The sequence below is a fragment of the Scomber scombrus genome, chromosome 1 (assembly GCF_963691925.1).
Source record: "Scomber scombrus chromosome 1, fScoSco1.1, whole genome shotgun sequence".
In the NCBI taxonomy this organism is placed as follows: domain Eukaryota; kingdom Metazoa; phylum Chordata; class Actinopteri; order Scombriformes; family Scombridae; genus Scomber; species Scomber scombrus.
The window spans coordinates 21,694,914-21,711,986 of record NC_084970.1 but is presented as its reverse complement, the minus strand read 5'-3'; the positions used below and the strand labels follow the sequence as shown (position 1 = coordinate 21,711,986).

Genomic DNA, 17,073 nt, shown 5'->3' with positions numbered 1-17,073 from the left:
CACCATTTCAGAGCTCTATGTGTGTGTTGAAGAGAGAGGACTCATGAGTACAACAGAAGCAGAAAAAAATGTTCATAGGCTTAAACAAAATCATAACCGGTGTAAAGTATAATGACAAGGGGTCATTTAATTTATTATGAAAGAATATAAGGAGATGTTTGTCTGGCAGTTAGTACAGTGAAGCACTGTGCCTGTGGTTACATGTTCCTATGGCTGCATGTGTTGCATGGTAAAAAATATGATTTATGACTAATTTACTTAAGACATTATGTACATTAGTATAATAATGTTATTTTTAATTTAAAAGCCAACTGCTATGGGTATATAGAATAAAAACACGACTGGGTGAAAAAAGAAATGAAAAATACGATGAAATAAACAGATTTTACGTGTTCCCTGCAAATATTAGCAGTTATGACACGTGGGATCATATTACTGAGTTTATTTTTCATGCATCATCAAGCACAATATGCCACTAACCCTTGAAACTGTCCTAAACTTTTCTAGTTTCACCTTTAAGCCCATTCTTCATTTTCCTCATTCACACACACACACACACACACACACACACACACACACGCGATCCCACACACATATGGCTGAATAGGCTGCCCCTCCAATTAAAATATCTCCTCCTGTCAGCTGCATGGCAAGGTATAATTTTCACCAATTTACTCAGTTTAGATTGTGCAATATATGAACCTTAAAAATGATCTTATTGGAAGAATTAATTCCCACAATGCTGCAGAGGTAATGTGATCAGCCATCCAGTCAGAGAGGCTAGCCGCTCCGTCAGTCTTAATGTTGGCCACGTAGCCTCTTCACAATCTTCTCTGTCATAACAGTCTGGGATCCAGCACCCCTCCCCGCCCTTTCTTTCTGAGAGAAGAAAACCCAACAAGGTAACAAAGGCTTAAAGCTGATGGATGTAAATGAATCTTCCCAGATGCGTTTGAGTGTTGGAGACTGTAATTTGCTTGTCAATACAGGGTGGTAGAATCACTCTGGTGGCTGGCAGTCTGCAAGTGGCTGTCACCAGCCATTGCTGTACCACAGGGCAATTTCACTCAATGTTTTCCTGACAGATTGGCTCTCGTCCTCAACTCACTGGAGAGGAGGCGGGTAAACTATCCCAGCGCGACATGCCCCTCTTCATTAGTGCCCACACAGTGCAGGGATGAGCCCAGGACCAGCAGGAAACAATGGCTCCATCCCTGCCTGTCCTTCCCTGATTACAACTGACACCTCTCACCTAACAGAGGAAATTGTGCTTAGATTGTACCCCAATCTGTCTGGACACCTACTATATTCAATTGGGCAAAGAGACAAGAAGGGAATTTCCCTAATTCCACAAAAGAAATGTCTATTTGGGATAGCACTTAATTTGTTGTTTGTACACTATACCTTGCATTGGTTGCCAAGTGAAAAACAATTAACTTAAAGGCAATATGAACTTTATATATCTTTATATATACCCCTCCCCTACTTTTTACAGAACCAATAAACATGAGGAGGGCCTTTTGAGAAAGAGCTTTTTATCATTGGAAGCAGACTTTTGGGTTTAAGACATTTTAAAGGAAGCATTATTGGATAAAATAGAACATCTGGGTTCTCTGTATGCAGTATCACTGTTAAGACTAAATAAATAGATATCCTCTGCTTCCACTCAAAGCTCCATTTTCTATCTCCCGCTCTCCCTGTCTCATTCTCTTGCTCTTTCCCATCCTCATCTCGAACCTCTAAGCGTCTTAGTTGTGTATTTCTCTCTCAATTACTCTCATCCACTTTTTGTCTCATTCTGTCCGTATCTTGCTCCTTTTACCCTGAATTGTCTAGGCTCATCACATCCTTATAATTTATAGTACTAGAAGTCAACCTGCTTGAGCTAAGACTTAATGCCGCAATTACCATCCAACGTGTTTGCTATGGCATCTCTCTAGGCCCATGATAAACCTGGGCCCAGCCTCAGCGCTGGCTCCCACTCTAAAGATGAAAAGCAGCCCACATGCTCAGCAACAACCAGACCAGATCTCAAGCAGACAAATACATCTGAAGGAGTACTCAGTGGCTTAGACGACTGAAGTGATAAGAAAGAGTGTCACACAGTCAGGGGACAAACAGGAAGAAAGTGGGAGAGCAGAAAACCGCACATTATCTTTTGTTTGGATGTAAATGCCTGTGTAGTACAGATGTGAAGAAACGGCTTCCATCATTAACAAGTGAAGCACTTTTGACTTTGAAAGAGAGAGAGAGAGAGAGAGGGAGAGAGGAGGAGGGGAGAAAAGAGAAAACAGACATACTGTAGAGAGCAGCTGTTTCTGTGTTTATGAGCAGAGGAGACCAGTCTTTGAAGGTAACCCTGAGCAGTGCAGCAATGCTAGCTGTGTGTGGAAGGCTGGCTAATAGGACGGCTAGGTGAGCAGCTGGATAGAGGCAGTGGTGAACAGAGGGACAGATGGACAGATAGAGTGGATAATGCAGTGAGCAGCACTGAATGGGAGGGCTGGCTCTTGAGGCCCCTGGGCCTGGAGAACCCACACACACAAGAAGGGCTGTGTTTGTGTGTGTGCCAGAGAGAAAAACTGAAAGAGAAGGGCCTAAATATATGTATACTGTAGATGTAAGATACAGAAACAGAGAAAAGCAAGAGGAGGGAGGAGGGGGTAGAGCAGAGCAGGTTGGGTGCTAGCAGATGGGGCAGATGTTGGGCCATACTGGAAAGCATCGGCACAGTGCACCAGGACGCCTTCCTCCACTCCTGACATCTGGGCCTAGCCTGGGTCAGCCTGCCTGGTCGCCCTGGGCAATGAGCCTGTACAAGCCTTGTGGCAAACAGGCCTGGCGCTGTGCTGCCTTTTAAATGGTGTGGTGCACTGAAGCACAGTTAATGCCCTCATATCCAGCCCAGTGCTCAGTGCCCTGGCCAGGCAGAGGTGAATGAGACATTGACAGACAGATAAACACACACAGGCATACAAAGAGTCAGAGAGTGCAATTAAAAGTGTGGCATTCATCGGATAATGCTCACCACATGTAAAAATACAGAGATGTTAATTGGTTTTACAAAATATCATGGTTTCAAGGCATCTGTTTGCCTTTATTTTCATATTTTTGCAGGCCACAGTTGTAAATGTGCAATGTACCATCATTGCTGGCAGCAGGAAGTCTGACAAATATCTGCCACTGTATTTTCCAGCACATATTGCCATGCTGGGGCACTGCCATTCTTGAAGAAAAACAAGATGCACATTTGATTTTCCACAGAAAGTTATTTTTTTTCTCTTAATACTATGAGGGATATGCTCCAGTGTTCGCAGAAGGGAAATAAAATGTAGATGGAAGTTATGAGAAAATTAATGTTTTTCATATAGTCCGGTGAATGGATAGTATCAACTGTGTTGTTTTACTAAATAAACAGAGGCTGGCCATTTTAATTGCACATCATCTCCTGAATATGACTTCTGAGATGTCTAACATCATCAGCAGAGTGTGTAATCTCAGTTTAATGTCGCAGGCAGAAAAGTGAACCTCCCCGTTTAACCTCTGCTGCCTCCAGAGGGCTTGTTTTTAATTACCAGAGGCTAACAGGCTGACCTTGGGCATGCTGCACTCACTTTGAATCCATGTTTGCTGAGATCTGTTCTGGTCTATTGGGGAAAGGGAATGGTGAGGTCAAAAAAAAAAAGTAGTGTTGAGCATCAGTAATGTTTTTAGTGCATTTGCTTTTCAAAGTGCTAAAGAAACAACAAAAAATAACATACTGTAGTTAGTAAGTCATACATACACACTTTAAACATAAAATTGCAAAGAGATGTGCAAGCACATATTTCTCTTTTGGCAAATTTCTCTCAGCACCCACATTGTGATCCCGTTAGCTATTTTCTCCCGTCATACAAGTTGTATCTTGGTGTACTGCTCCCTGGCTTTTTATAGACCGAAGTATCATATGTTTCATGGAAGTTGTAAGGGTTTTTTCCTGATCAAATGAAGCAAGACAATTGCAGTGTGAAGAGTGTAGGGATAAAGACTAAGTTTCACCTAGTCGTCCAACACCCTAGAGTCGGAGCACTGACTTTCAACTTGACCCTCATTACCATGAACCTTTTGCTGCCCCCACCTGGCAAGAAGATATGAAGAAGGGGCTATTAGATGTGAGGGAATCATCTGTGGGAGGCAGGCAGATGTCTTCTGCTTAGGGAGACCAACCTTGGCAGGATGCATCATCCTTCAGCCTTTGGCATCACATTGCCTGAAACATTAGCAAATTCTAATAGAGGTTGTATTCCAAATGGTGAACGCATGTCCCACAATAATTTTGTATTCTATTGTCAATTTACTGTCTTTGATTTCTTACCTTAACATACTATGACAATAAGGAAAAAGACTTCACACATTGAACACTGAGACATTTCATTTCTGTCCTTGAGCAGTGTCTAGTGAGCTACCACACTTTTCATCTGTCCTTCCCGCTGATTGTATTTATTGTTCTTTGGCTCTTGGGGGTAGACTGTTCCAGGTTACAAGGGTAACCACTACTCTCACCCATGGTACTGACCTGCTAATCAGTGCTGAAAAGAGCATCCTGACTGTGTCTAATTTGAGGCAAAGTCTAATTATGCTCTTTTTCCGGGACAATAAAGTTCTTCCCACTCAAGGTCAGGGGCATGCCCGTCAACAGGCCTGTTAGCAAACATCTGTCCAACAGACTCCGCTTCCGCTCCTCTACTAAGAATCGTTCGTAGCCTGGAGTGACAGGCAGTGAATGGAGACTCCCCTCTCTCTCCTTCTTCGTCACTGTTTTTCTCTCACTCTCTTAAACACAGACACACAGAGTGCCTTTACCACTGACATTAACTAAGTCTAGTGCAGATGAGAAGAAAATAGAGTTGGGTCCACTCCTGTGTCCATTCGTGCCGGAGACAAAAGGCCATTTGTGAGGGAGGTGGGGGCAGTGCTATCATTGTGGGAACATAATCAGTCTGTCATTTCCGCTGCCCATGTGCTGTTGTTATCCCCAGGTCCCCTGGAAGAATGGACCATTTGTACTGCCATTTATGTGGCAGCGATAAAGTTTCTTACAGGAGCACATATGTGTTTATATCTGGAGATATGTGCATGGACATAAAGTGCTTTGTTTGGCTTTAGTCTGCATCTACACTGCTGAAGGTGAGGCCAGAGGGGTCGGGTTGTTTTTTACATCCACACAAATGCCGTCTGTATGTGGCCAGTCAAACCAGGAAATGAAACAGGGTTTACTGATTGGCCAGAGGAAGAGAAATTAGAATCTTCCTGACAGTACCATCTGACTGAATAACACAACAAGCCATAAAGCTTACCTGGTCTGAAGATCAGGCAAGTGGGGGAGTTCAGGGGTGCTATCTATTTGATGAAATGGCTACATGGAGTAACACTCTTTTCCAGACAGTAGCTCTATTTGACAGACCCCTGCCACTTGCAGCGGGAGACAAAAGCCAATTTCATCACTTACCTGGTGGCCAATCAATAGAGACCTGGGGCGGAAAGAAGTCTAGGCAGCATAGGAGTGCTGGGCTCTGTAGGCACGCAAAAACAAACACAAAAAATAATTTAAATAAATCAGCCTGGTATTATTTGTGTCAGGTTTTAATTATATAAAAAATAAACGCACAACTTAACTTGCCAAGACATTAAACTGTAACTTTATTGAGAATAAAGGATATGAATTACTGTCAAAAATCTGATCCAACAGACAATTAGCAGTCTGTGGCTCACCAGATTTTTTGGAGTACTTTCAAAACCTCATATCAACATCCTTAACCACCCTTTATAGTATATGCCACATAATCAAACGTAAATTGAGCTTTCAGAGTTCAACCCTGTTACAGGCCCGACTGTTATTGGGTGCCTCGCCAGTCATTTGAACCACCCTCTTGTGTGGTAATGTCACAAACAGTTGGACATCTTACTGATTTAACGCCAAGGAAAATAACGATGATTACATCAGTGTTCTTTGTGCAGGTTTCTAAGCCTCAATAATACTTGTGTTTAACATATTCTATGATGGCAATCCAACTGAGGTTGGGTTTCGAACATTGTGGAATGGGACTGTCTCACATGGCTGTGTGGAGACAAATCACAGGCCAGAAACTTCAGTGGGAAGCTGTGTAGATCTTGAGAAATGAGAGATCTTTGCTAACACACTTGCATCCAGTCGGCAAACTTTTCTCTGTGATGAGTGGAAAATAGGGGCTCCAAGTATTTTGAATGAAAGCCATCTCTGTGTGGTTTTTAAGACTGCTGTCTCTCTCTGGGTTCAGCCTTTGAAATACAGTTAAGACCTTTGATGGAGGTTCTCTGCCAGCCTCATGGAAAGAGAGGAAAGACGTAAAAGAGAGAGATGAAGGCAGACACAGAAGCAGAGAGAGTTCTAGGGAGAGGAAAAGACAGAATATAAAACTTTGAATGTCTGCTGGATTTGGATGTTAATGCCTTGTGGGTTTCTCCACCTCCCTACAGCAACTGTATGCCGCCCAGCTTGCCAGCATGCAGGTCTCTCCTGGAGCCAAGATGCCTCCACTCCCCCAGTCCCTCAATGCGAGTGGGCCCATTTCTCCCTCCTCTCTGAAGAATGACAAGAGTTCCTCCAGCCCCATCACTCAAGTCAAGGTACAACCCTCAACTACTTCAATGTGCCCACCCACTAGCCCAGACATTGAGTGGTACTTGACCTAGACTAGCCTAGTGGTTGTTGTCTCAATAATGTAGCAGCTATACTGTTCGCTACTCCAGCGTTACACCAAGCGGATGCTGAGTCCAATGTCTAACAGGCCATCAATCTGTTGGCCAATAACAAGGCCCTCTCTCTCTCTTAACCAGAGCTCTGTGGACATGGTTGCTATGGCTATCGCTGCTCAAAGCCAGTAATTTGTGGAACACATGGTTTCTAATTTTTTTTCACAATGAAAAGTTTTTTCTTCTTTCATTGTAACTGAAATGGAACAAAACCATTACAACAGTGCTATGCAAATGCTGACAAAAGTGAAACAAAAAGTAGGATTGATTACTTTGCCTTGTAAACAAACTGAATTCAGGGTGTATTTTCTGCTGCCGTGTGGCAGGATTTCACTAGACCTCCATGCAGAGGAAAGACCATATTCATCATCCCCACTCACTAAGGCCATAATCAGAAACATACGCCCATTTGGAGTAGTTTAGCTTAATAATATCACAATGGAGAAAGGCCATAAATCATATCTTGAAATAGAAGGAAGGCACTTTGGCTTTCTCTTCGCTGCACTTTCTGTTACACACACACATAGACACACAAACACATGAGCACACAATCCCTCAGGTCTCAAGCCCTCCTGGGATTTCCTTTGAAAGATTGCCATCAAACTGACTCAACACTGTAATTTCATCACATAAACAAAATTCTCTATTTATAAGATTAGATGCTAATTTGGTCAATATTAGTACAACACTAAGTCTAGTAACAATATTACAAATATTGCCAGATATTACAAGATTAAGAATTTAAATAAAATGTATTATATACAAATGAAAAGCAAATAAATCCTGGCATCGTCCCATCTGTATCCACAGTCCAATGGAATCAGCCTTTAGTTTTGTTTGTCTGCTTTCAGCTTCACTGCATGACAAACTGTTATTGGCACAGCAATAACAAGGCCTTGGGGCAGTCTATGCTTGAGCCATATGTTTGGACAAGGAGACACTTGGGCTTTGAAAAATACTGTTAACGACAGAGTCTTAATCTGGTTTAAAAGACATCTATATACACAGGGCAATTTCTACGGCGGAAAGTGACAGTTTTCTTCTGGGACGCAAATGTTTAAATTGTTTCTATTCAGAATAATTCAGCATTTCTTGTATTAAAGAAAGTCTACTATGATAATTGATTTTAGTGTGTCTTGGCTTACAGGGCAATTTGTTTATTATCTTGTCTTTTTCTTTAATTTTAGGTGATCAAATGTCTAATTATGGATCGGTGATATTTTTAGTTTATCTATATATGATCATTTTCTTAATTTATTTACATATTAGGAAAAGTAAATGTGAATTTCAATGTTTAATTTGATCTTTTCACAGTGATGTTAGCACAACTATGATACAAAAATACAGGTTAATTTAGATAATTTTTGTTTAGTGTGAAATGTTTCATTTTAAACTCTGTTCATAAGATATAATCCTCAGTAAATGCTCTAGAAGCTGCAACCAGCTCAGCTAATACAACAATAAATATGTGTATCCTCCTCTGACCTCACCTCACAACTATAACATTAAGGTGTTTCCTAAAACACATCACACTGTACATTTTAAGAACCGGCATATCAAAGTGTATGATAAAACCAAGTATGCACAAATGAGGAATGAAATGAGAAAACAAGTTAATGAAGTAGATAATGCGAGTCGACATCTGATGAATGGAACAGCTGTCTTTGATCATTGGCAGCGCTGTTATCTGGTCATTATTTATTCTTCGAACCAGAGTGCAGACACAGAGCAGGGAGGAGGAGAGGGAGAACAGATGAAGATGTACAGTGAGACAGAATCTGCTTTAATTAGTGTGAACAAAGGCGCTGGGCAACTGTGAGGAAGATCGCAGAGGCGCAGCTCTAAAGGAAGGATGGATGAGGAGGAGAGGAGAGGAGACTAGAGGAGAGGAGAAGAGCAGAGAGCCAGGGAGGTGTGGATCAGGATAGGGATCCTATAATTAAACAGGAACAGAGGAGAACTGTGCTGTCTGGGAATACGAAGCTCCTCCATACGTGGAGAAGGGGGGGCACCTATTCACATCTGTCTTCTCTCCTATTCCTATCTCTATCTGCCGTAGGAGGAGGGAACACAGCCTCTCAACCTTTCTGCTCGGCCAAAGACGACAGAACTGGTCAAATCCCCGACATCACCGACACAAAACCTGTTCTCTGGCTGTAAAAGCAGCCCAAACAATCTTCTCAGCAAGGGTGGTATCCCCAGCCCACTTGGAGGTGGCTTGGGCCGAGGCTCTTCTTTGGGTAAGACCACAAACATGATCCCACACATACACACAGATTTGCACTGTTCAAACACAGACTTTCAGTGGAAGAAAGAGAACACATTGTAAGGCTTTGGTACAACACACTTACTTCATTGTGTGTGTGTGTGTGTGTGTGTGTGTGTGTGTGTGTGTGTGTGTGTGTGTGTGTGTGTGTGCGCGCAGACATCCTGTCCAGCCTAAACTCTACCGCATTGTTCGGGGACCAGGACACAGTGCTGAAGGCCATCCAGGAGGCTCGTAAAATGAGGGAGCAGATCCAGAGGGAACAGCTGCAACACCACCAGCAGGGCATGGAGGCAAAACTGTCCGCCCTCAGTTCAGTGGGCCTCAACAACTGCAGAATTGACAAAGTAAGGAGTACTATCTAACAGTCTGTGTCTGATTTTATCCCTGTCAAGTCTCCCTGACGCAGGTTTTCTCCATTGCAAGCTTCCATGAATCAATAAACAATCAGTTGACCACAAGTGTTTAGCTCTCCCTGAAAGTAGTTGAGGAAAGAAACTAAGAAAGTGGAACATGGTGATTTTGATATAGCATTAATTCTTAAGACTAATATTTTTCTTTAATCCATGTCCAGGGTGGTCGTATTGATAAGCGCTGGCATAGTTCAGTGTGTATGTGTGTGTTTACTCAAATTTGTACGAATATGTTAGTGTGTGCGTGTTGAGAGAGGTCTCGGTGTTGTTTATGTTGGTGTGAGGGCCATGACAGGCCATGGCAGTGCCCGGTGTGGGTTAAGAAGACTCTGAAGTCTCTGCCCAATTAAAGCAGACTTGCAGCCCTCTCCGTCCCTTGACACGGGATGGGGCTGCTTTGTACCAGGAGCACACACTCCTAGGGATTCCCTTTAAAAATATCTTCAATCGATGAGTCAATCAAGGAGAGAAAAAAGCTGTCCTCCTCTCTTCAGCTTGATGCCACGTTGCCAGTTGGCTGTGAGGAGCAGGCAGGAACTGGGAGCGATTCTCATTAATATTTCAGCACCTGACACTTTCAACCAACAGCCTCAACTAGGTCAATGTATATGTAAAAAAGTCAATGAATATCTATTTTGATTTCCCTCTAATTTGGTGTTTGGAAGAGATTACTGTCTATGCAGGTGGCAATCAACTATGCTCTTACTGAAGTGAAGCAGATAAGTTGGTGCAGCCCACAGAGAGGACACAGAGAGAGCTTCTCCTGCACTAAATAAAAAATAAATAAATAAATAAAAAAATAAAATACATATCTTAACAGTAATGAATTATTCCATAATCAAGTTTTTGTACTAAACTGTTGTTACAAACAAACCATGTCACAATTTCTCCCTAAATGTAAACAATGTTACAGGTACATCTTCCACAAAGTTCAGTTACAATGGAAACCAAAAGCTTAGGACAGAATAATTCAGATACAAATGCTGTTTAAATAATTTGCTCATAGTTATCAAGTAGTCTGCTTACAGTGCTCATTTTGGGTCTTTTCATACATGACAACATATGGATTTATTTATTTTTTAACTACCATGATACATGTATGATATGTAGCACCATTATTGCCTCGCGGTAACCTGTCTGCTTCACGCTGGTTACCTGAGGCTGGTGCTGCGTGCACATTGAAATCATGACGCGAGAAATAAAGTAATTTTCACTCAATGAAAAACGTAGTCTCCTTGAGGCTTTTGACAAACTGCCAAAAACAAGCCAGCGAGATGCAGCAGCAAAACAACAAGCGTTTAAACAGCTCTACTGTATTTCCAAACAGTCAATAAAATTCAGTAAATAGTGAAGCTGTCCATTTTATTATTTTATATTCATGTCATGAATATACAAATGCCAATTAGATGATAATCTTCATAAGAAATACAGAAAAAGAAAAAAAATGTTTTATTAATCATCTGTTTATAGTAATCAATTTGACTGCATTTCCCACTGTATTGCCTTTATCTCCTATTTTTAGCTTTATTTGTTCATTTGCCACAATGGTATGTGAAGCTTTTCGCGTGAGTATGCAAGCTCCCTTTTTTCACTCAGTCGCAGGAGCTGGTGCAGCTACCTTCCCACCTCCATCTGAGGTGAGCCTGTGGTCAACCAAGCAGCTGAATCTGCCCTGACATGAAAGCAGTAACTGAACAATACATGTGCAGAACCATTTTCAACAGGCAGCACACACCTACAGCTACATTGTCCTTAGCAGGTAGAGCTTAACGCCTTTTTCCTCCCAGCTTAGTCTTTTGTAGGAGTTAGTTTTGTTCCCTGAATTTTGGACTTGTCTGTTCAACCTATGCATGTTAAAGTAATCATCTCAGAGCAGGAAAATGCTTCCTCTTTTTCCCCTAAAGGGATCTTCAGCTTGAAATAACAAGTCACTCCTCACCTGTAATCTACCTTTTGTGTTTTTTGAAAGAGAGAGAGAAACAAAGTGTGTGTGTGTGTGTGTGTGTGTGTGTGTGTGTGTGTGTGTGTGTGTGTGTGTGTGTGTGTGTGTGTGTGTGTGTGTGTGTGTGTGTGTGTGTGTGTGTTGTGTGTGTGGTAGGATCACATTATTGACAACACAAAATTGGAACACCTAATAATAATAATTTGTTTCTCTTTCAAAAACCCAGCAATATAAATAATTAAAAGCCTTTCCTCAGGTAATTTGTTCCTGTTTTCATTAGGCCAGTAATACATCTTGTTGAATGACACCTTAACTGAGCTCATGCTTGACTCCCTGGCTGGCGCAAATCATGGTGAGATATTGTCGCCTCTTATTTTCAATGACACTGCCCCTATTAGGATGGTGTGAAATTAGAGGCGCGCTTTATCAAGTCAGCTAAAAGAATTGCCCCATCATCTTCATCCCTCTGCTGCTATAAAGAACAGTGGGTTGTAATTCAGCAGTGAAATGAGAGAGAAGGAGAGAGAGTCTTTTGCTGATACAAGCCAACAGACTAGAAAGGTTTGAATGCCCCTGATAAAAGCTTTCACTTTGGTCAGTTTCAGAATATTAATATTTCAAGAAAGCGCCTCACCTGACATAAATATGGTGGGGTCTTTAATAGCTCCCCTCCCAGTCTCTTGTTTGGAAGTTTATCATAGTGAGAGCTTACGTGAAGAAGATTCTGGAAAGGTAACATAAATGGGATTAAGGAGAGGTTAAGATCATCCAGTGTGGCTGTTAGAGGGGGATATTAAATATTGATTCATCCCAGTGTAATGACCGGGCAGAGGAGTGGGTCTAAGTGCTGCTTACAGATGGATCAATTCATCTTTTCATACAAAGTGTGTCTGAACACTACAATGCATTCCTCCCTAACCTTTATCACTATGACTATCCCTCCTTTTCTCTCTCTCTTCCTTCCTGACCGTTGACCTAGGAAAGCACTGTGTAGATCAGACTCTCTGCTCCACAGTACACAAGCCTTTAACCTGAGGACATGTAAAATATTCATGCTTTACAGGAGACGATTTTCTTGCTTGTCTTTTTATTTGCCTGTTTTTACTATATCCCATCAGTACAATAAAACCTTTTACAAGCCTTCTGCAATTTACCTTTTTGAAATATTTATCTAAAGGTATTATTGTCTACAGAGGGCAATTACTTTGTTCCATTATTTACTATCTCCTCCTCACCCAGTGGAAGCTTTTACCTAGAATGCGCAACTATGCCTACAGTCAAATACAGTACTGTACATCTGAACCCATTTGTAACCATTTGAATTGTTTCTCCCTATTATGCACTGTAGCTATAACTGGACATGCTGTTTCTCAGGGTCATGGATGAATAACTATCAAGCGTCTATATGTTTTCACTCAAATATAACATGAAGAATCAGCATTTATGGCATTTTGTATTTGGCCAGTGGATCAGAAATGTAGTGCCTTCTCCAAATGTATTTTTTATAGTTTTTCTGAAAAATAATTTAGAAAAAATAAGTATGCTGAATAATACCAAAAGGTAACATAGCCCACATAGTCCTCTTTGTGTGTATATTATATGACTAAATGATACAGATTTTACTGCTGTTGTAATCAGATAAAACTTTGAAAAAGAAAAAGCCTGAGTGTAAATTCAAGAGACTCTTAGTGACATCTATTCTGTCACTAAAGAGGGTGTAGCCAGGAGACCTCACTGCCAGCACACATGATAGGTGCTGCTAGACCTTATGGCACACATTGCTTGTGTAATTGTCTGTAAATTGTAAATTGCTTGTAAATGAGTAGGTTAATTCCTCTTACTCAGAATTTGTAGAGAAATAGTACAGCACTAATTCAATTTTCAGCCTCAACAAACTCGCCTCTGTGACAAAAGAGCATATTTCAAACTCTCAACCTACATCCGTTTTCAACAAATGTGCCAGTTCCTAACTGCAGTGGTGTCCAATCTGAGTGTTAGAAACAGCACAGCGGGTATGAGAGTCAGCCACCGGCCAAGGAGAAAAAAAAGAGATAAAAGACTTATCACAGTCTGGGTCGATGACTGACCAGTCACAGGCCCAAATCTACAATTTATTGGCCCTGGGCCATTGGGCAAGCCTTGTTGTGAACCCTGTATCAGTCCAGAAATCTGTCATACCTGACTATTATAGTCAGGTATGACAGATTTCTGGATTGATGCATCCCTTTCTCTAGGTGTAGTTCGGACAGGAGTTGCATGTGTGAGACCCCGGGAGGTTGTGCGAGATAAAATATATTCCTTTGCTGACAGGTCCCTAACTGGAATCAAAAGGTGAAAGGCCAGTGTATTAACCTATTGAACTGCCCTTTCCTGCCCCGCAACACCTCCTCTCCTCAGTATTGATAACTACAATTGTCCATTTCCCATATCCCAAAGCTCAGCCTGTAAATATTCAAATGGAGCTTACACTTGTGCTCCACAAAATCCGGACTCCTAACCTATTGGTTATAGTGGTTAGACTGTTCCCCTCTGTGTGTGTGTGCATAAGTGTGTGTGTGTATGTGATGTCAGGGGTCTATTCAGGCAAAGCCCTCACAAAGACTTTGAATATAATCTTGTCTGGTCTGCAGCCCTGGAAGCAATTTTCTGCTCCTTTTCGACTGCTGTCTTGGAAATTGCAAACCAAGGCGTTTTGGCTGCAATGTAAATCCTTGGCATACAAGGGTTTGCCCATCCAAATTAGATTATGTTCAGCTCCCAGACACTGGCTGTAGCCAGCAAGTGCTATTGTGAAGATTGCTTACATTAATGCTTTGTCCAATTGTTCACGTATGCCAAAAGAATAAAAATAAAGTATGACTCTGGATAATATGCGCCTGTGCATGTGTGTGTGAGTGTGTGTGCCTGTGGGCTTGTGTCCCAGGTCAGGTCTTTTGCTCTGTCTCGTCTTCCAGAAAGACATCAAGACTGCATCTTGGTTGGGTCATTTGGCGGTGGTGGCTCCATTATTTTCTACAGTTGTCATTTTACATGGTGAATTTCTGGCCTGCTGCAGTTGCTCAGAAATGCTGCTGGCCCCAGTAGCGAAGACCTGTGATGCGGCGCACACCACAAGGCATACACAACAAAAGACAAGGAAAAGAATAAGCCACAAAGGACCATTTATAGTCTGTGGTATTGTTGCAGTCGAAGCATAATGGCTCTAGTGTCCAACGAGTCTTGAGGTTTTGTCCATATGTGAAAGGGGTTTTGGTAATGCTGCAGTTTCTAATATCCTGCTGTTTGCAACCTGGAGGGTCTGATAAGACAGGTTTTTTAGCCCACCTTAACATTCCCTCGAGGATCTGGTCAACAGTTCTGGGTCACTGAAGATTGTAAATATGTAAAAGTATATGATCTCAACACAAATGCATGCATGAGCTGGAACCAATTTGATTTTATACAAACCGACTGAACCCGCAATTGTCATTATGAGACGTCCAAGTGTCTCACACGGAGACACTGGATGACCTGTGCTAACACCACAGATCTCACTGATAACCCAATAAACCTGATCGAGCTGCATACAGTTTCCAGCAGTCTGAGAGCAGCTTGTGTTTTGAAAAAAAGCTGCTGGTACAAAGGGACGCAATGGATCATTTTACCAGCATGCATTGTGGCTAGCAGCTAGTTAGCCTGACAGTGTAGCCACGTTGTTTCCAGCTGTTAAACTGGAAACACCACGGCTATTCACAGCACCCTACCACAAAACAGTTAAGTTGAATGGTTGTGAGAAAGAAAAACATCATGTGTTGTGAAAACACAATGCGTTGTTCAGTAGTCCTGACTGTGGTGCTACTATACCCTAATTCATGCGCTCCCATGTTCCACTAGCCAGCATCTGTCATGTGTGATACTTAGTGGTAAAATTCTGTATTACCAGTCCAGTATTGGGCTTGATATCAAACTTGATTGAACATTTTTACATCGGCCCAACCCTACAGTGTCGAGGACTGAAGAACTGAACAGTGTGTCATCCCAGAGATGGTTATATATTGATGGTTATAATGATTTAAATCTTAGCTAATCTAAATCTAATTAGAAACATAACACAATTATAATGTTTTTATTAAGCAAGAAATATATTAATGTTACCATTTTATGTCAGTGTTGTTGTACTATAAGAAAAGTATTTAAAAGTATCAGATGTGTTGTTACAAAGTTGACACAGGCATTAAGAGGAAATGTTAAGACTAAATGCACATTTCAAATTGAGGCTGAAGGGTCACATTTTGTGGGTTTGACTTTTCCTTCCAACAAAAAATAAGTCATCCTGAATAATGATAGCATATTCTTTTATTAAAAACAAACAATAAACATTCAACTGGCACAAAGCCCAGAATAGGGTTAGCTCACCAATCTTGTACATAGTTTAAGCCCCTTAATTTAATTAAAGGCTTTCCCCCCCCCCTCTGTTTTAAACAAATGAGGTGATGCCCTGGCAGTACAAATGGGACTGGAATAGCTGGCCATCTTTGCTCTGTGTGATGTTGAGGACGACTCCTATAGAACGGATGCCAACCTTTTGTGGCTGCTACTGTTGATTCTGCTGCTGCCTGCATTAGCCTTAGCAAAGGGAAAGCAACAGCCTGCATGAAAGGAACTGTGGGTTTACCGCATGGCTGGATGTACTTAACATTTAAATGGTTCAAAACTAGCAAAAACTACTGGAAAGTAGCACACTTATAAATAACATTGCATCTGGCTACAACAAAAATACAAAACAGATGAAGCACTGAGCTGTGAGGAGCTATAGCCTTGTTAAAGTCCAGTCTTTGTCTCCATCAGGGCTGGTACATATTGTTGAAAGGTTTAGGCTAAGACCCTCAGAGTCTTCACAGACCACAGTGATGAGTGACACTTGATACACAAAGACCTGTATTGTGGTCAGAAAGCCATTGCCTTTAACTTGCCACATACCAGGTGTGTGATATAACCAGAGCCAATTCAACACACTATCAAACATAAATGGCTGCAGCTTTAAAAGGTTCCAGTTATGAAAGCTTTAAACATATGTGATCATATACTTTCCACCACGTAGGAAATATAGATGAGATTTCAGCAACAGTTTAGAGATTTTGGAAAGGAAATCCAGCTGCTGTTGTCAGATTTCACAGAAATGGCTAAATATGTCATTTACTGTATATACTTAATATAAGGCCAAAGAATAATCAGGCTATAAAATGACTTTAAGCTGGCAACTGGTCATTGTTGGAAGGAATATAATGTTTGATGACTGCCAGCTGCCTGAAAAAAAGTGCCTGAAACAAGGCACTTTTTTTTCTCTAAATAACCATTTCAGATGTCAAAGTATTTTGGCGCGCAAACTGACAATACCAACTTGATCTTTGCCTGTATCATCTGGTTTGCCTTACTCCTATTTTGACATGGTCTCTGGTAATGTTGTGCTCATAATTACACAAATTTAAACAAAGTTAATTCAATAAGTTAATCAATGTATTAAATGATTAATTAAAGTATAACCAAAGCTCAAAGTCTAAAATTGGCTCTGGTAATACATCATGCACCAAGGCCTGGTTTGTCTATTTTCATCATGGTATTAGCAATGCATATCTTTTAACCACTCTGCCATGAGTATCGCCTTGTTCAGTTGTTCATCTCTTTCATTAGAACAGCATAGT

General features: G+C 41.3%; 1 protein-coding gene across 1 annotated transcript in view; it reads left to right on the top strand.

Annotated features, from left to right (window-relative positions):
* The window catches only part of sox6 (SRY-box transcription factor 6), a 141,440-nt gene that overhangs the window by 105,178 nt on the left and 19,189 nt on the right, over positions 1-17,073 (top strand). The window contains 3 exon segments of the mRNA XM_062423193.1: positions 6,496-6,645; positions 8,831-9,011; positions 9,197-9,384. Of these exon segments, the coding sequence (XP_062279177.1) occupies positions 6,496-6,645; positions 8,831-9,011; positions 9,197-9,384 (519 nt within the window).